At 41.6% G+C, this 21,432-nt stretch overlaps 1 protein-coding gene across 1 annotated transcript in view; it reads left to right on the forward strand.

Moving 5' to 3' along the window:
- The window catches only part of LOC124867716 (sphingosine kinase 1-like), a 67,543-nt gene that overhangs the window by 18,376 nt on the left and 27,735 nt on the right, over nucleotides 1-21,432 (forward strand). The window contains exon 2 of the mRNA XM_047364298.1: nucleotides 11,166-11,315. Within this exon, the coding sequence (XP_047220254.1) occupies nucleotides 11,166-11,315 (150 nt within the window). The remainder of the gene's footprint in view (nucleotides 1-11,165; nucleotides 11,316-21,432) is intronic.

Consider the following 21,432-nt stretch of genomic DNA (forward strand, 5'->3'; position numbering starts at 1 on the left):
AAGTGGAGAGACATTTCCAAGTTGTAGAGTTAATGCTTCCTCCAGATGATTGGCAGTGTTCTTAGATAGATAGTCCATGGACTTTGGGGTGTGTGTGTTTGGCGGTGATAAGTGAGAGTTATCTGGTTGTGTCCGCACCAAAAATAAATACTCATCCTGACATCATGTTTTTAAACACACCCATGTGAAGAACCATCCAATTACAAATAATTACACTTCCCGATTCTCAAAAAGAAACACACAACATAATCCTGGCGGGTTCAGGCCTGGTTGTTAGTGTTAGTAGTAAAGGGGAAAACGATATGGTTCCTGTACATCTATCAGCAGAGTGGTTTCCACACAGTGTTAGAAGGAGTTGTGTGTGCAGCCTGGCCACGGCGAAAGCAGCTGATGTCCCCCTGAGGACTACTCAGCAGATATTTACGATGCTCGATGTTGATGTGCTGCAGTTGAGAGCTCCGATCCAGCCTGTATATATATATATATATATATTTATATATATATATATATATATATATATATACATATACATATATATATATATATAATGGATATTTATATATATCAGTCAGTCAGTCATTTTCTACCGCTTATTCCATAGTGGGTCGCGGGGGAGCTGGTGCCTATCTCCAGCAGTCTATGGGCGAGAGGCAGGATACACCCTGGACAAGTCGCCAGTCCATCGTAGGGCAACACACAAACAACCAAGCACACACTCATTCATACACCTAAGTGCAATTTAGAATGACCAATTAACCTAACAGGCATGTCTTTGGACTGTGGGAGGAAGCTGGAGTACCCGGTGAGGACCCATGCATGCACGGGGAGAACATGCAAACTCCATGCAGAAAGACCCCCGGTATCCGGGACCGGGTCGGGGGGGCAGCAGACTCAGCAGAGACGCCCAGACGTCCCTCTCCCCAGACACCTCCTCCAGCTCCTCCGGGTGGAGTCCAAGGCGTTCCCAGGCCAGCCGAGAGACATAGTCCCTCCAGCGTGTCCTGGACCGTCCCCTGGGCCTCCTCCCGGTGGGATGTGCCTGGAACACCTCCCGAGGAAGGCGTCCAGGAGGCATCCGGTATAGATGCCCGAGCCACCTCAACTGGCTCCTCTCGATGTGGAGGAGCAGCGGCTGAAGAGGACAGGCCACCCTTTTCCGGTCGAGTACCATGGCCTCTGACTTGGAGGAGCTGATCCTCATCCCAGCCGCTTCACACTCGGCTGCGAACCGCCACAGCGCATGCTGTAGGTCTTGGCTAGAGGGGGCCAGGAGGACCACGTCCCCAAACCAGACCCCCTCCGGCCCTTGGCTGCGTCTAGAAATCCTGTCCATCAAAGTTATGAACAGGACCGGTGACAAAGGGCAGCCCTGCTGGAGTCCAACATGCACCGGGAACAGGTCCGACTTAGTGCCTGGAATGCGGACCAAACTCCTGCTCCGCTTGTACCGGGACCGGATGGCCCCTAATAAAGGGCCCCCGATTCCATACTCCTGGAGAACCACCCACAGGGCATCATGAGGGACACAGTTGAATGGCTTCTCCAAGTCCACAAAACACATGTGAACTGGTTGGGCAAACTCCCATGAACCCTCGAGCACCCTGTAGAGGGTATAGAGCTGGTCCAGTGTTCCATGGCCGGGACGAAAACCACACTGCTCCTCCTGAAGCCGAGGTTCTACTATCGGCCGGACTCTCTTCTCCAATACCTTGGCGTAGGCCTTAACAGGGAGGCTGAGGAGTGTGATCCCCCTGTAGTTAGAACACACCCTCCGGTCTGCCAGTCCAGAGGCACTGTCCCCGACCGCCATGCAATGTTGAAGAGGCGTGTCAACCATGACAGCCCCACAACATCCAGAGATTTGAGGTACTCAGGGCGGATCTCATCCACCCCCGAAGCCTTGCCACCGCAGAGCCTTTTAACCACCTCGGTGACTTCAGCCTGGGTGATGAAAGAGTCCAACCCCGAGTCCCCAGCCTCTGTTTCCACCACAGAATGCGTGATGGCAGGATTGAGGAGATCCTCGAAGTACTCCTTCCACCGCCCGATAATGTCCTCAGTCGAGGTCAGCAGCCTCCCACCCCCACTATAAACAGTGTTGGCGAAGCACTGCTTCCCACTCCTGAGGTGCCGGACGGTTTGCCAGAATCGCTTCGAGGCCAACCGGTAGTCCTTCTCCATGGCCTCGCCGAACTCCTCCCAGGCCCGTGTTTTTGCCTCTGCCACAGCCCGGGCCACAGCACGCTTGGCTTCACTGTACCCGTCAGCTGCCTCAGGAGTCCCACAAGCCGACCACAGCCGATAGGACTCCTTCTTCAGCTTGACAGCATCCCTTACTGCCGGTGTCCACCACCGGGTTCTGGGATTGCCGCCGCGACAGGCACCGCAGACCTTACGGCCGCAGCTACGGGCAGCAGCATCAACAATAGATGCAGAGAACATGGTCCACTCGGACTCTATGTCTCCAACATCCCCCGGGATCTGGTCAAAGCTCTCCCGGAGGTGGGAGTTGAATACATCCCTGGCCGAGGGCTCCGCCAGGCGTTCCCGGCAGACCCTCACTATGCGCTTGGGCCTGCCAAGTCTGTCCGGCTTTCTCCTCCTCCAGCGGATCCAACTCACCACCAGGTGGTGATCAGTGGACAGCTCAGCCCCTCTCTTCACCCGAGTATCCATAACATGCGGCCGAAGGTCTGATGATACAACAACAAAGTCGATCATCGACCTCCTGCCTAGGGTGTCCTGGTGCCAAGTGCACTGATGGACACCCTTATGTTTGAACATGGTGTTCATTATGGACAATCCGTGGCTAGCACAGAAGTCCAATAACAAAACACCGCTCGGATTCAGATCGGGGAGGCCATTCCTCCCGATCACGCCTCTCCCGGTGTCACTGTCGTTTCCCACGTGGGCGTTGAAGTCCCCCTGCAGAATAATGGAGTCCCCGGGAGGGGCACTATCCAGCAACCCCAACAGGGACACCAAGAAGGCAGGGTACTCCGCACTACCGCTCGGCCCGTAGGCCGAAATGATAGTCAAAGACCTATCCCCAACCCGAAGGCGCAGGGATACATCCCTCTCATCCACTGGGGTAAACCCCAACACGAGACGGCTGAGCTGGGGGGCAACAAGCAAACCCACACCAGCCCGCCGCCTCCCCCCATGGGCCACTCCAGAGTAGAAAAGAGTCCAACCCCTCTCAAGGAGATAGGTTCCAGAGCCCACGCTGTGCGTGGAGGCGAGCCCGACTATTTCTAGTCGATATCTCTCGACCTCCCGCACAAGCTCAGGCTCCTTACCCCCCAGCGAGGTGACATTCCACGTCCCTAGAGCCAGCCTAAGCATCCGAGGATCGGGCCGCTGAGGTCTCCACCTTCGTCCGCCACCCAATCCTCTTTGCACCGGTCCCTCACGGTTCCCCCTGCAGGTGGTGGGCCCACTGGGGGATGGCCTCGCGTCTCTCGTTCGGGCTTGGCCCTGCCGGGTCCCGCGAGGAGCAACCCGGCCACCAGGCGCTCCCTGGTGAGTCCCGACCCTAGGCCTGGCTCCAGGGTGGGACCCTGGCTCCTCCGTACCGGGTGACGTCACGTGCCTCGATATTTTTGTCCTCATGAGGGATTCTTGAACCGCTCTTTGTCTGACCCATCACCTAGAGACATGGTGGAATCTGTTGCGTATGGTTTTGGACAATTAAGGTTTTGTATTATTACATAAACCTGGTAAAGACCCGATCTTTTATACGTTAAACCGGTAGAGCTGACTGAGGGTGTACTTTCTTTTAACAGTCACCTAATTACATGCAAAAAATTAAATAAAATGTGTGTGTGTATATATATATATATGTATATATTATATATATATATATATATATATATAGGCCACGTCTTCAGTGGTTTATTGGAACCGCTGCAGTTCATTTCTCAGGTGAAATCTGTCATAGCTGTCAAATTCCTGCCTTAAATCCTCCCTTTCTGACGGCCCTGAAGTTATGATCTGGTTATCCTAAACACCTACATGTGGAGCTAAATGCATCCCTGTTCCCCTTCTCTCTCTTTACATCTCCTACAAAACTAAAACATTACAGAGTGTGACAGCTCCATATAAATTGCAAAATTGTTCCAGCAAGATTTTAGCAGTGTGAGCTCAGCTCAGCATGATCACATCTTAGGAATTTTTAAGCAGCTTTTATCAAGTTTTGAGCGTCATTTGATACTCACAGACACCCATACTTTGAGAGAGACTATCAGTGAGGTTGACAGATGTGTTCATAATTTCCCATTACTGAAATTTGTGGAACTGACAGAGATACACTGAACAGAATGCTGGGGCTGATTTTGATCTCAGTTTTCTGTAAGGCTTTGAGCCACTGATATAACCACAGCTAGAAAATAAGAACCTATAAGAACATTATTCAAAATAGTTTTTCTAGCGTTGATGAGATGAGAGAGAAGTTCTGGTATTTCAGAAAAAATCGATTTTGGGCTGAAATTTTAAACAGGCTTTACCATCTTATTTTGGTTATTAATTAAATTAGCATCATTAAAGAAGTCTGTGTGTAATACCTCTAGAGTGCAGGGCCTTTCTTTAGCTCCAGGAATTCAAACAGGCTGCCAACATTTTCACAACCAGCACGTTCCATGACCGGCAGTTGTTCACAATTCAAGGGTAAAACAGGACACCTTTGCAGTAATATGTTCAGCCTTCCTGTTATCTGCTGAAAGTCTTGCTCTCTCTCACTGTCTCACAACCTGAATGAACAACAGATATGTCTTTTGCAGTCTTGTTTGAATAACTTCTTTTGACTCTGTGATTTCTCTGACTTCATTTTCGCTGATCCTGAAAATAGATAACACTAAGTGACAACTTCCACACCAAAGAGTATTTTTGTTGACGTATAGTGAAAAAGATTATATTTTCGAGCTTCTGATTGGCCAGTAACCAGTTAGGGCTTATCAAACTAAAAATCATCCAGTCACCAGATGATTTCTCATTGAATCTCTACCGACAAATTCCCCTTTTCCACAGGCTCTATTTAGGTTTCATGGTTCTCCTCCACTCAGTCTCTCTACTCTGCACAAAGCCTGTTGCATTTCCATTGACCCACTAACAGCTGGAGCTATGGCTTGAAGCCCAGCCATCAGTGTAGTGTGTCGTGCCGCTATTAACGTTATTGTGTGAAATTGTCACATTAAAGTAATCTGTGTGAAACGATTAGAAAATTAATTAATTGATAATAAAAACATAAATACTTGTTTTATGTGTGATCAGCTGATTTAGGATGTTATTAAGTACAGTTCCGCCTGCATGTAATTCAGAAAGCTGCCATGGTCTTCAGGCATGGTTTATGATTTGTAAATACAGGTCCTTCTCAAAATATTAGCATATTGTGATAAAGTTCATTATTTTCCATAATGTAATGATGAAAATTTAACATTCATATATTTTAGATTCATTGCACACTAACTGAAATATTTCAGGTCTTTTATTGTCTTAATACAGATGATTTTGGCATACAGCTCATGAAAACCCAAAATTCCTATCTCACAAAATTAGCATATTTCATCCGACCAATAAAAGAAAAGTGTTTTTAATACAAACAACGTCAACCTTCAAATAATCATGTACAGTTATGCACTCAATACTTGGTCGGGAATCCTTTTGCAGAAATGACTGCTTCAATGCGGCGTGGCATGGAGGCAATCAGCCTGTGGCACTGCTGAGGTCTTATGGAGGCCCAGGATGCTTCGATAGCGGCCTTTAGCTCATCCAGAGTGTTGGGTCTTGAGTCTCTCAACGTTCTCTTCACAATATCCCACAGATTCTCTATGGGGTTCAGGTCAGGAGAGTTGGCAGGCCAATTGAGCACAGTGATACCATGGTCAGTAAACCATTTACCAGTGGTTTTGGCACTGTGAGCAGGTGCCAGGTCGTGCTGAAAAATGAAATCTTCATCTCCATAAAGCTTTTCAGCAGATGGAAGCATGAAATGCTCCAAAATCTCCTGATAGCTAGCTGCATTGACCCTGCCCTTGATAAAACACAGTGGACCAACACCAGCAGCTGACACGGCACCCCAGACCATCACTGACTGTGGGTACTTGACACTGGACCTCTGGCATTTTGGCATTTCCTTCTCCCCAGTCTTCCTCCAGACTCTGGCACCTTGATTTCCGAATGACATGCAGAATTTGCTTTCATCCGAAAAAAGTACTTTGGACCACTGAGCAACAGTCCAGTGCTGCTTCTCTGTAGCCCAGGTCTGGGGAATGCGGCACCTGTAGCCCATTTCCTGCACACGCCTGTGCACGGTGGCTCTGGATGTTTCTACTCCAGACTCAGTCCACTGCTTCCGCAGGTCTCCCAAGGTCTGGAATCGGCCCTTCTCCACAATCTTCCTCAGGGTCCGGTCACCTCTTCTCGTTGTGCAGCGTTTTCTGCCACACTTTTTCCTTCCCACAGACTTCTCACTGAGGTGCCTTGATACAGCACTCTGGGAACAGCCTATTCGTTCAGAAATGTCTTTCTGTGTCTTACCCTCTTGCTTGAGGGTGTCAATAGTGGCCTTCTGGACAGCAGTCAGGTCGGCAGTCTTACCCATGATTGGGGTTTTGAGTGATGAACCAGGCTGGGAGTTTTAAAGGCCTCAGGAATCTTTTGCAGGTGTTTAGAGTTAACTCGTTGATTCAGATGATTAGGTTCATAGCTCGTTTAGAGACCCTTTTAATGATATGCTAATTTTGTGAGATAGGAATTTTGGGTTTTCATGAGCTGTATGCCAAAATCATCCGTATTAAGACAATAAAAGACCTGAAATATTTCAGTTAGTGTGAATCTAAAATATATGAATGTTAAATTTTCATCATGACATTATGGAAAATAATGAACTTTATCACAATATGCTAATATTTTGAGAAGGACCTGTAGTAAAATTATATTTCAGTGTAACCCGCTCTGGACATTGTGGTCCTTAATATTAGTTTAGTAACACTTGAGTTTTATTAACTTTCCCTGCACTACCTCATCGAAAACCTCCTCGTTTCTTCTGGTCCCACGGCCAATCAGAGAACAGCAGTCTGTTCAGTCACATGTAGTCCCTACTCAGCCCTGATCGTACCTGCTCAGGAGCGGGTCCAAAAAAAGCAGGTACTTGGCCGGAAAATCCAGTAATGGGAACTCTAGCAAAGCGAGCTCAGTGGAGGGGAGCCGGCCAAAGAAGAGCCTGTTGAAAAGGAGCAAATGTAAGGTAATAAATGGATTAAATATAACAAAATTCACTTGCTTAGCAAGAATTCTGTTTTAGCCTCCAGTAAAGAAAATATTGTGCATAATACAATCTCTTGCTGTTATGTTGGATTCTTAAAAAAACAGAGGCGATATGTGCTGTTTACAGAGACTTTCATACACAGAGTGGAGCTTTCTCAATAAACTTATAAGGCATGTGTTCTTACCGTAGGCACCCAGAAAGCTATTACAGGGTTCCCTTTCATTTGGGCTGTTTTTTCCTGTTGCAAATAGCTCAGTGGTGATATTTCCATTCAGATCTGGGACAGTTCCCATGCCATCAATTGGAAGGGAGCAGATGAGACCCCTTTAATCACAGATCAAGTAAACATAGTTGAGATGCAGAGTGGTGCTTTGCTGCTGTTATTTTTCATCTTCTGTGCATCTGCTACAGTTTGTAAGGATGGTGGTTCTGATTCTGTCCACCTTATCTCCACCTCCAAGATAAGCAATGACTTTTATTTTGAAGCAATTTGAAAAAACTGACTACATTTCCATGCATGTGTTTTTCCTGTAGCTTTTCCCTATATATATTCAACAACCAAATTAGTGTGCAGACCGATATACATCAGTTAACATTAACGCCCACACCCAACCCAAACAAAACACACCACACACATTATCAGCCAGTCCACCGAAATATAACTTTCACTTGGTTCAGAAGTCTGTATTGAGGAGTGTTTTAAATAGGTTTCCTGTTCAATCCTTAATTAGATATATGTTCTGTCTTGGCTTGTTGCCATTATGTCAGTGCAGCACAGATGTTAGAGGAGTAAAAACTTGAGCTTAGAGACGAGCTGACTGGAATGTTCTGAGACAGAAACGGCTGGCACACAGGAAGTGACATGACAGTTTACTTAAGTGGGGCAGCTGCATACGTGATTGCGCGTGCACACACACACACCAACACACACACACAGAGGTCAGGGTGTTCTCTGCCAACTGCAATGCTAGCTGATTCTTGAGGGCATCTCTGTGTGTTTCCCTCCCTGAAATCGACTGAGCTTTCTGCACAGTTTACATGTTCTCCATATAAATGTCTGGGGTCTGTCTGGGAACTCCTGCCTTCTCTCATGTATATTACATCACAAGTGTCCTCACAAAATCAGTATGTACAATATGAGATTGCAAAGGACAGTTTTGATGCAATATCATTTGCCATGCATTAAAACTCTGCTTTCCAATATTTTTGGCCACTCTCTCACTGTCCTGTTTACCCACAACTGATTCAGATCCTGGAGACCAAGATTAGGAATATCAGGGGGAGTGTTGGGGACATTCAAATGATGAAAAAGAAAAATTGCAGTGAAAAAATTGGGTTAATCATATCTGAAAATATGTTTAGTTTGATACATTACATCAAAGATGTTTTCAAATATTTGACTAGTTCATCAGCAACATAAAATCTGGATTCATACTGCAATTGTGAATGTCCTCCATGGGAGAAGGAGTATCTTGTAAACAGTGCTAGAAATATCAGTGTTTATATATGAAATGTTTTAATATTAAAACTTTTTTATGTTTGCAGATAGAAAAGATTTGTGAAATAAAAGTAAAGTTTTAAATGTCCTATGAATATTAGAAATGAGGTATAATAATGAAACCCCATCCCTCCTCGTATAAAGGGCTGCATTTATTTAATGTGAAACCAGTTAATACTTTCCTAATGTATTACAGGACAACTGTAGTGTTTTAGTCAGGTTAAACCAAAGGCAGGGCAGGTTGCGGAATCGACCTCAGGTCAACTAAAGCTTCAGTGAAGCAGACAAATGGGAGCATTTTTCTCTAACCGGTTTCTCTGCATTCCTGAGCTATAACTGTAGCACTGTGGAGTCATGGATCTCGGGTTGAAACCGGAGCTGCTACACCTCAATTGTTGCTCATTTATCTGCTGTCAGACTTGTTATGATGGATATTCAGATCACAGACTGACCAGAAGGAATCCTCCTGCAGGGTTTTGTTTCTTTTCTGACTTAAAAACTGCTGTATATTTGAGTCATATGTGTGCGAGTGTGTGTGTGTGTGTGTGTGTACATTTCTTTCTACTTATCTATAAATGCAATGCCAGACAACAACTTTTATTTATCCTCTGTATGAGTCAAAAACATACTATAAAGAGGGGGTTATGGTTCACTTTGATTTTTCATTTTGTTAAGTTCAATGTATTTTATTAGGACTTTATGTTTACAGACCAAAACATAATAACTGAAGTGTAAGGAAAATGATACTTAGTTTTCATACTGTTACAAATAAAATTCTGAAAAGGTTGTTATGAATTTTGTACTCAACTCTCATTACTCTGGTACCCCCAGTGCAACCAGATCCCTTCAGAAGTACCTTAGTCTGTAAATAATGCATTAAATCCAGCTGTTCTGTTTCTGGCCTCAGAGGTTTGTTAGAGAAGATCATTGCGAAGATCAGCGGAGAAGCGGAGAGGTTCAAAGAGAGAGGTTCTAATCAATCAACCAATCAATTACATTGAAATCTGTGGTTGTAATATTAGGAAATGTTAAAAAGTTCAAGGGCTGTGAATATGTGTACAAAAACGGTTTACAAGATGAACTAAATATGTAATCACACTAATCCTAACCCTAGCCCTAACCCAACACAGATCAGTGTTTGTGAGCAACCAGTTCCCATTATCACCACGATGTGTTGCGCAGGCAGAGCCGCAATCTGTTCTGTGAAGCCTACAGTACAGCATAAGGGTTTCTATTGCAGAGGACAATGTTACTTCTTGTTCCCCCGAGGGGAAGCAGGACATTCAGGCTGTACTGCAGTGGTTTGTTCTTGGTGTGGAATTTGTTAAATGAGTTATTTTGTAACTCTGTCTTCTCTTTTACCCAAACTCCACCAAAGCTGAATAGAAGAGATAAGAGCCTAGATAAAGTGCACATTTGCAAGCAGATGTCCAGCAGCGCTCTGTTTCTCTTTTCTCCAGATATACACTACCGGTCAAAAGTTTTAGAACGCCTTTTTCACTTAATGGACCTCTTTATTTTCATAACTATTTAAATTGTAGATTCTCACCAGAGACAACAAACCTGTGAATGAAGAAGCATAGAATTATGTAGTAAACAAAAAGTGTGAAATAACTCCAAACATTGTTATATTTTAGATTCTTCTAAATAGCCATCCTTTGCTCTAATCACTGCTTTATTCTCTTAGCATTCTCTCCATGAGCTTCATGAGGTGGTCGCTTGAAATAGTTTTCCAAAGAGTCTTGAAAGAACTTCCCAGAGGTTCAATGAGAGACGGTCAAAGGTTAATATTTCAGTCATCACAGCAAAGGACGGCTACTTTAAGGAATCTAAAATATAACATATTTAAAGTTATTTTACAATGTTTTGTTTGCTACATAATTCTATATGTGTTCATTAACAGTTTTGATGCCTTCATTGAGAATCTACGTACAATGTAAATAGTCACAAACATAAAGAAAACCGTTGAATTAGAAAGGGGCTCTAAAACCTTTGAGCGGTGGTATATATATTTATATGTATATGTGTGTTAGTCCTTTGCATTCTCTAAAGCATAAGTGGGAGTTTTATTGTTGGACTGAAACTCCAAAGCATGGAGGCATTTATTGGTTTCAAATGACACAATAGCTGGCGAGTTGGTGGGGAGTAGACAGCTCATCCTTCAAAGATCTACTTGTTTTCAAAGTCTGGTCATTATGTGACCAAACTCTTCCATGACTCTTGTTTTGTTTGAATTTTTCCCAATAGTGGCAGGGTGCTATAAAACAGTATATATTGTGTGCACTGCTTACCTCCCAAAAACCTGCTGAGTCATGGTTACATCTAAATGATGATCCTATAATATATGTTGAACCCCTTACATGCTTAGTGATTTGTTACATTTGTCCTTTCTCTCCCCTCCAGGGGTGTTGCTGAGCTCGTTGCCCCGTCCATGCCGGCTGATGCTGTTTGTGAATCCACAGAGCGGGAAAGGACACGCACTCACCTTGTACAATAGCCACATCCAGCGAATGCTCAATGAGGCTGGAGTTATACCCACACTCATTATCACTGGTGAGTTGAGTTGTTGGATCAAGTACTCACTGAACAGCAATAGTCTAATTCAAACTAAACAATCCAGCGTCCACAAGGCAGCATATTATTTTAACGGCTTGACCAGCGAGATCATTTTGTTCTGGTTTTTCATCAGAAACAGTCTGAGATGTCCCCAGCTTCAGGGTATGCTGAGTGCAGGAGAAAATAGTTCCTAGTCAACCCGTCCAATCGTAGACAGATTTGATTCTTTTAGAGTCCCAGGGTTACTGTCAGCAGAAATATGCTTCAACCCAATGCAGCGATGAACAGAACAAAGCAGCAATACAGTAAAGGAAGCCTTTTTTTCAATTTTGCAACAGCTGGGGGGGGGGGGGGGGGGGGGGGGGTGACAGAATAAGGTCACAATGATTCCTCCTCCACACACACAAGCGCCCAACCCCCCACTCACTCCTAAAAATACTAAGAAGCAGCCTTTTTTCCCACAACATGTTTATTCAACAGTTTATACATACAATACTTATTCCTGATTTCTTGAAAAATACATGTTGAGCTGAACTCAGGGATGTAATATGATCCTGAATACAGAGAAAAATTAGGGGTGGGACAATACATCCAGCTTACAAGATAACACTATTCATGATTCTGGGTTCACAGGTCAAAAGTTTAAGAACATTGTGATTGTCAGAGGCTGAGGAACAAACTTCAAACTGTGTTTTAAAGAATCTGTAACAACTGTAGAAGAATCCAGCCCAAGGTGACTAGTATACATATTGCATTTTTTATGCTTGTCTCATTCTAAGCTTATCCTAATGCCCCAAAACCCACTGAAATTCTTCTGGGGGGGTTTTCACTAATAAAATAAAGGTTTTGTATAGTGTAGAATTATTCCAAGTTATTCCTTTCTTGTATGTTCCTCTGTTAGTGTTTCTTTTTTCTACCAAGTGCCCAAGATGCTTCCTCTCAAACAGTTTAAAAGTTGTGAAACAACACTGTTCAGTGCAGTTGTATTTATATGGGTGTTGTTGGAAAGTCCTTATTATAAGTTAACACATACAGGGCAACTCAAGAGCTACTTCTTACACAGGTTTTGCTCAAGAATATCCCTGTTTTAGCACCATCCATCTTTCGCTCGACTCAGACCAGTTTCCCAGTTCCTGCTGCTGAAAAACATCCCCACAGCATGATGCTGCCACCACCATGTTTCACTGTGGGCATGGTGTTCTTAGGCTGATGGGATGTGTTGGGTTTGCACCAGACATAGTTTTCACTTTCCTCCATACATTTGGGAAGTTGCCCACATGCCTTTTAGCAAACTCAAAACGTGCCTTCTTAATTTTAACACTAAGTCTAAATGGCTTTTTTTCTGGCCAGTAATCCATTAAGCCCAGCTCTGTTGAGTGCACAGCCTTCTGTGGTCCCATGGACAGCTACTCTAGTCTCTGCTGTGGAACACCATCATGGTTAACTTTGGTCTCTGTGTTGCCTCTCTGAATAATGCCCCCCGGTCTGTGAGTTTTGGTGGGCAGCCCTCTCTTGGCAGGTCTGTTGTGGTACCATGTGCTTTCCAAAGATGATGGATTTGATGGAGCTCCAGGGAAACATCAAAGATTTGGATATTTTTTATAACCTCACCCTGACTTGTACTTCTCAACAACTTTGTCCTTGACTTGTTTGGAGAGCTCCTTGGTCTTCATGGTGTGATGCCTCTTGCTTAGTTGTTTTGCAGCTTCTGACGCCTTTCAGAAGACGTGTGTTTATACTGACAGATCATGTGACACTTGAATTGCACACAGGTGGACTTAATTTTATTAATTATGTGACTTTTATAGGTAAATCGTTTCACCAGAACCTTTTAGGATCTTCATAGCAAAGGGGCTGGATTGATATGCACTTGCCGATGTTCATTTTTATTTCTATTTTTCTCATTTCACTTCACCAACTTGGACTTTTTTAAGCAGATCCATCACATAAAACAAGATTAATAACATTTAAATCACAGATTAGTCTGTGACTGACAATAAATGTAGATCTGACTGTATGTATTTTAATACCTTTTGTAGTTTTAGATATACCTAATAAACACCTTAAAGCAAATAGCGTCCAGTTCTTATTCAAGTATTGTTGGCCATCCTCAAGTGTTGCCAGCTCATTTCCGCGGCCAGCCAACCATGTACTTCAGCTGGATTATCTCTGGCCAGGTTGAATTCATCATTCTTCTTCTTCTGATGTGCCATTTTTTGTTGAATAAAAACAGGATTCCAGAAGAGTTGTACAATGTCTGTAATATTTGAACACAAGCTTTCATCGTTTCAGGAGTGTTAAAGGATAGATGATTACATTACCAAACAAGCAATGGAATACATAACTTACCAAAAATCCCAATTAATAAAAATCTCTATAAGTCTCTGTATCTGCGTTGCACTCATCTAGCTTATTCCTCTCCTTATTTTCATGTAATTACCATCATTATGCTGATCAACTGCCTCTAATCCATATGCAGGCAGAGCTGTTATGTAATACATATGTGTACACAGTTGGATACACTAATGTACAAAAACACATCTATAAGAAACACACAAACATTAACACTAAATTCATTTTACTCATAATATGTTTGTTATGTTATCTTTCATAGACCCATTTTGATATACATTCCGCATTGATAAAACAAGTGTAGTGTTCAGATCAGTCACTAAAGCTGATAACTCATCTGCAGACTGACTATAGATGCTTTCATACTATGCTTGTTTTTCCCCTTCTTTCTGTGTTTGTTAATGTACTATAGAGCAACGTCTACAAAGTCTGTCTTTCATTACACCAGTGGATAATCTGTGGTAAAAATAACAGTTCAAGAAAATCACTGAAAGGAATAAAAATAATCTAGGTAGTTTTGAATTTATATAAAGAAAAAAAAACCTCATTGATGTTCTTTTTGACCCCACATTGATTCTTTCTGAAGTAAACATCTATGAATCAGCATGACCAGTAGCAGGGACAATTTGATCCTGTAGTAATTGTCAATCTTCTGAAATAAATCCTTTTTTCTTAATCTCTCCCAGATGACTCTTGACTAATAGCTCACTGGAACAGAATTAACTTCCCTCTCTGGCCCTGGCTGACTCCCAGAACAAATCTCTCCTCAGCTGAATTACAAAGAAAATCTTTCTTAATGAACTTATCCTTTTACACTTACATTTTGAAATATTGTTTTATATCTGCAAAATCACTTTTTCAGATTTAATCACACTATTTGCAGAACAACTCTTGTATTGGGTAATATGTGGATGATGAGTTGAACAGGTTGTCGTTTAGAATAAACTGCCACTAAAGGTAACAAGGCACTAAAACTACAACTCAAACCTTTTAATACTGAAAGGATTTTTAAGGCATAGTCTAGTTTCACTCCTTGCCATAAAGGGGACATATTGTGACTTTAAATCTTTCCTTTTCACTTAAATTATTCATTTGTGGTCTCTATAAAGTGGAACTGCAATGCCTTGGTCTGAACTCATTATTGTAGCTCCATTGTAGCCCCTCTCTTAGCTCTGTTCTGAGATGCGTCTGAGAGCAACTTGTTTTGGTGCCGTCTCTTCAAATGCTGTTTAGGCATTTCACACCCCGCTTCCCTCCTGGTCAAAGAGCGTTCCACTTTAACCTGTTATTTTTGTAGTTTGATAACAAAGTTACAATTATCTAGTGGTGCAGAAACAAGACAACAACAGCAAAAAGCAATGCAAAACAGTTTATGTAATAATATTATTCAAAACACTCAGTATGATTCTGTCCTCAAGGAGCTGAAAGCAGCACACAGCACTAACATAAGCAGAAGGCACGATGCTACTGCTATCAGAACAATGGCCAGGACATTATATCAACACAATAAATTCATCTCTAAAATAAAGTTTATCATTTTAGCATTATTTGCAGCTTATAGCTTTGCTGTGTCAAAGCCATAAACAGAAGAAACTGGTCCCTTGAATCAGATGAAGTCTTTTAAGCAAATCCTTCTTGATACTGGCAGAGATTGCTGAAGGCACTCGTCCTTGAAGTGAGGGAATTTCAATTTCCTCAATGATGTGGGTACATTTCCATGAAAAATAAAATTACACCAGGCACTTTAAAGAGGTTCTGATGCTGGGGGACAGTCCAATCAGGTAAAATTTTCAGGCAGCATAGGATACATTTCCACTGTTATGCTGATGATACCCAGCTTTATTTATCCATAAATCCTAATGAGCCCAAACAGTTAGATAGACTACAGTCATGTCTGGAAGAGCTAAAAACGTGAATGACTTTAAATGTTCTGCTTCTAAATTCTGACGAGAAAGACTTTGTCAAAGTTGTGTGGACCAGAGTCTTTATAAAAGAAAATGCCTGCATTAAATTGATCTCCATCAATAAAGTAAAAAACCTTGGTGTTATTTTTGACGAGGACATTTAATTTAAATCCCATATTAAACAGGTTTCTAGGATTTTCTTCTTTCATCTCCGGAACATTGGAAAAATTAGAAATATCCTGTCCAGGAGTGACGCTGAAAAACTAGTCCACGCATTTGTTACTTCAAGGCTGGACTATTGTAATTCTTTACTATCAGGATGTCCACAAAATGCAGTTAAAAGCCTTCAGCTGATTCAGAATGCTGCAGCAAGACTTCTGATGAAAATTAAAAAGATAGATCATATTTCTCCTATTTTAGCTTCCCTTCATTGGCTCCCTGTTAAATCCAGAATACAATTTAAAATTCTCCTCCTCACATATAAAGCCCTTAATGATCTAACTCCATCATCCATCAGAGATCTGATTGTTCCATATATTCCTAACAGAGCACTTCGTTCTCAGACTGCAGGTTTACTGGTGGCTCCTAAAGTCTCTAGAAGTAGAATGGGAGGCAGATCCTTTAGTTATCAGGCTCCTCTCCTGTGGAACCAGCTCCCAGTTTTAGTCCGTGAGGCAGACACCCTGTCTACTTTTAAGGCTAGGCTTAAAACTTTCCTTTTTGATAAAGCTTATAATTAGAGTGGCTTAGTTTATCCTGAGCTATCTCTGTAGTTATGCTGCTATAGGCATAGGCTGCTGGAGGACATAATGACCACTTTTACTCTCTCTGCTACATTCTCATACTACTCTCCAATTTGCTGTTATTTCAGGTTTTAACTTTATGTTCTCTCTCTGTTTTTTCTCTTCCTAGAAGCTACATCTGACCTGGTTCTGTGTTTAGCTGTGGCACCTTCCTGTAGGGGGGCATCAGCTGAGCTGCTGCTGCCAACAACTTAATGCTAACCTTCTACAGATGATACACTTGGCCCTTTGTTTAACCCTGTCTCTCCTAGACATAGCTACTGACTGAGCTTATACTGTGACTAACTGTATGTGCTCTCTTTCATACTCTAAACTTGAAAAGTGTCTCAGAGTCCATCTGCTTAGCTGTCTTTCTGTCCTAGATGAACCCACTGAAGGAGCTATAACAATGTTTTACTTTTTTTTTTTCTTTCATAGAAGGTACGCCTGGATCAGTGCTTTTGTGTTGTTTTTGTGTCTCTGCTTTGTTCTCAAACCCCTAGACGGTCATGGCAGATGGCTGCTCACACTGAGCTGAACCTGCTTGGTTTCCTTTGATTAAAAAAAAACTTTTATCCAACTTGATGATAGAGAAAACTGAACGGACTGAGAACAGACTGAAAAATACGAACCTAACAGAATATAAAGATATCTATGCAGCCCCTAAAAAGCAAATTGACAGGCAAATGGAAGCACACAGTGGCACACTAAAGATGAGTAACCATAATGAAATATAGCACCTGCACAACTGAATCAAAGGTACATAATTCCATAAATGATATTACCATTTATACTAAGCATTATGTTGTCAACTTTTTTTGCCAGCAAGGTAAGTGGTACTTTTTAACTATATTCTAAATAAGGGCTGAATGTTCGTTTACTGATTAGTTTTGCCCTAATTAGGGAAGTACATTTTTTCATATTGTAATTAATGCTTTTTTTCTCTTAACTAGAAAGAACCCTGTGCCTTAAAAAAAATGTTGCAGCTGTATCAAAAATAGTATCAAGTATTTTCTTATTATCTGTATCGAGTTTGAAATTTTAGTTATGTGACAACCCTGGTGAGTAGTATAAAATTTTTCTTTAAAGTCTTCCTTCATTAGGATCCTTAGCCTACTGATAGAGAGATGAATTATTACACTGATACCTCATGGATATCGAAAAACAGAGAGTGAAAGTCCTGACCCACAAACGTCTGCTTTTCTATTAAAGAACATACATCCTGTTTTAAGAAAAAACTGCCATGTTTAGTTGATACTGCTCATATAATTCAGTAAGAAGGAAAAACATCTAGTTAGGAGACATGAATCAATCAGACTCATTGTGCTTCATGATAAATGGCCTGCACTTATACAGCGCTTTATCAAGTCCAAGGACCCCAAACGCTTTACACCACAATTAGTCATCCACACACTGACAGTTGTAGACTACATTGTAGCCACAGCTGTCCTGGGGCACACTGACAGAAGTGGCGGTGCCATACAATCCACTGAACCCTCTGACCACCATCAGCAGGCAAGGCGGATGAAATGGACAAAATGACTGAGACAGACGGAACAGGGGTTCAAACTTGCAACCTACCGATTACAGAGCGAACCCCTGCCAGCACTGCCTCCCTTTAGTCAATCCTAACCCACAAAAACTGCTCTTCAATGAGCAACCAAAGGTGAGGAAATGAGTGGTCTACCACTCCCTTACCATTATACTACCTATAGTACATCAGGAGCACGCTGTGCCTCTCATCAGGTGACAGTAGAATCAACTGAGTCGCCCAGGCCCAGGCCTTTTCACACCAATGGGTGGAAAGAGCAGCTGTAGAATATTCCACCCCTAAAATTTAACCATCATTAATAAATTTAGATCTTGTTAAAGACAATGATTTCTTAACGTGTATTTCTTTCCACTGAATAAATATACTCAAAAGATGTTTCTTCATTCTTTAATGTCAGATTGGTATGCATCAATACACATTTACCTATCCTTTATGGGACGACCAACACATTCAGCAAGTTCTTCTGTAGACAAACCCTATTATTTGTCGTTCCCAACACTTTATTAAAATATGGTTTAAATTTTGAAAGACAATAAAGAACATGGCAACCTTCTCATGGTCTTGAGATATGTCTTTTACTCAGACCCAGCAGTGTATAGACAGACTACAATAAGGCTTCTGGTTGTGATCCTGTCTGTTCCAGTATTTTTAGTGAACTGGACATGGGATGGTTTACTGAACTGACACACCCACGTTGCTCATTTCTTGTTTAAAATGTGCATTGTAATTGCAATCTGCAGTTAAACAGATGCAGCTTGTGTAGTTCTTCCTGTGCTTCCCAGCATCTGCACACAGCTGAGAGTCTCTTGGATTCTAGCAAAGTAGCACTGGCTCATTATTGGATCCTTGGTTGTGTGACAGCTGTGGGTGCTGCTCTGTGGTAGCAGAGAGGACGATGATTGCACCACTAGGGGTGTTGCTGAATACAGAGCATGTGTGTGTGTTTTTTTTCCTGTGTGTGTTTGTTAGAGTATCTAAATACATAAAAATGACCTGGTGATGCGACTCCTGGGCAGCGAGTCCCGCTGCTCAGGCTTCCTAAGACATCTGTCGGAGAGAATTAATTGAAGCATGTGTGCTCTCTGGTCCAGACTCGTGTTTGATATGGATTTAAAATATTTATCAGAGGAGACGCATGTCCCCTGAAACCCGCTCACTATGTTGCTGCTTTGTCTGCCGTTCTGTCTTCTGCTGTCTTAGTTCTGTTGTTTATGATGATCCAGAGGCTCTTATAACGAATCTCCCATGTTTGTTTAAAGTTCATATCTTCTGTTTTAGAGGTCTCTACCATGGCGCATTTGGGGGATACTAAAACATTTATTGTATGAGCGTAAAAAAACACAAAGAGTGCAATGAGAGGACTTCGCTCCTGGAAATGACCTAGATATCACAAAACTATGCAAGGAAGCCATTAAAAAATGTATAAACCTCCTGTAATAAAGAAGCCAAGAAATCTCACTGGAGCGGGCCGTAACGTTGCTGAAAGCTGACAGTTTTACAACAACAGTGTCAGTTGAAAATAGGAAACATCCTATCTGAACTTTAGAAATCCTGTAAAAAAGCTCAGGAACTAAAGTGTGGGCTCAGCAATCATTGATGTGGCTTAAAACTAATTTGTAACATTAATTTCCTTATTTTGAGTTGTCATAATTGAGTTCTTGAAGTTGTGAAGATATAGAAGAATGGAAATTCACAGATAAGCAATTTTGTAGCCTATTTATAATCTTCGATTTTGTAAAGCTCTAACTTGCTGATACAGATTTTTGACTATCTCTATGCAAGATCTGTCATTGGCAGCATTAGATGTATTATGTATACTATATTATATAATGTTTATAGTAAAATAGCAAAAAAAAAATTCTTATGTCCAAAAAAGCCCAAAGTTTTTTTGCAGATAAGAAACAGAGTAGACTCTGCGTATAAGTGAAAATTTACTAATACAGTAAAAATATATTATTTATTTACTAGATATTTCTAGATTAACTAGTCAGAATATAGCTCAGTAAAATATTCTTTTTGCACACCTCAAACATGTTTTCATTTTTTTTTTCAATAGGACCCTTTCAAAAATAATTACAGCTGTAATTAACTTAATATTCATCAGCTCAGATTTACTGTATGATCTGTTAGATGTTAAATTAATATTCCTGTGTCTATAAAGGAGCCGTTTTGTGGTGACCGATCACTAATTAGGACCTCACATGAGAGGGGTGTGTATACAAGAGGATCCAACTCTGCAGTTAAAAGGTTTTCAATAACATGTGGAAACTCCACGTTTTATACTGTCTTTAGTATCTTTTATTAGCAATTAGCATGGTTAGCATCAGTAAAAAGAACTGCCTGAGTGTATGCCATGTAGTTAGCAGTCACCCACCTGATCTGAGATTTTACAAAAGACAACAAACGGTTTTAAATCCGGTTTATTCCATGACTGACACAACTAGAATCAGAGCAACTTTACTGTAATATATATATAGCCCTCCAGATAACTGAGGATGTGGCAGCCTAAACAAACAGCCAACATATTTATGTAGAAAGTAGTCTTTTATCGAAGCCTCTTGCATCTTCTGTGTTTCTGCTGACTTCATGTTGAGAAACAACACTGATGCTGAAAATACCTAGCATAGTCTTCTTTGATCAGTAACGCCTTCCACACCAAAGAGTTGTTAGTGTGGCCTGTTAACAATTAGCTAAGCTTGCTTTGCTTAGTAGAAAAAAGATCAGATTTTTAGCTTACAGGAGATGGAAATGTTAATCAGGTAGAAGCAAATAAAACACAAAATGTTCTTCAATCACTCTCAAAATTGAAAAATAAATTCTTGCTGATATTTAAGATTTTAATGAAGGAAAACCTGAACTACACCTATTTAATATACAAATAGGCATCCTGTAACTCTTTCCTAATAGCAACATTTTTCCAACCCTTATTTAAACACATGCATAGCATTCTTTCCTAAACTCAGTTCTTTCCTATATTGACCCAATATGGGTATGCGTATTTCTTGGTATGTGTAACTGAATGATGGTGTTTTATGATGCAACTTGTTTTAGTAAAACCAAAAAGATCTCAAGTAGAGTGTCATACTGCTTCAGTTCAGACATTTCAGTTTAAATTGAATGCGTGTGCATTGTTACTGCTCTGAGAAGGAAAAGTAACACCTAAAAGGCATTTATTTCTCTAAAGGGTCAGACCTTTTTGTGCCTCTCCTCATATACTGTTGTAAAATGTGGCTTCCTCTACCATCAAAGTATCAACACTAACAGGTCTGACAAACAGCATTTCACCTACTGGCAAAAATCGAATCCAAACTATTCTCTGTGAGAAAATTGCAACTGACTGATGAACTTCACTTTCAAATCCTCGCTTTAAATGAAAAAGCTAAACACATGTATTTTAACCTGTGCAGCCTGCGCAGAGAACAGTGTTTGTGAGGGAGGATGTCATTCAGCCATAATTACAGATTACAGTCATAATCACAACCTCTGAGTTGAGCCATATTGTGAATGTCCCTCAGTTTAGATAC

This window comes from Girardinichthys multiradiatus, chromosome 5 (genome assembly GCF_021462225.1).
Source record: "Girardinichthys multiradiatus isolate DD_20200921_A chromosome 5, DD_fGirMul_XY1, whole genome shotgun sequence".
In the NCBI taxonomy this organism is placed as follows: Eukaryota; Metazoa; Chordata; class Actinopteri; order Cyprinodontiformes; family Goodeidae; genus Girardinichthys; species Girardinichthys multiradiatus.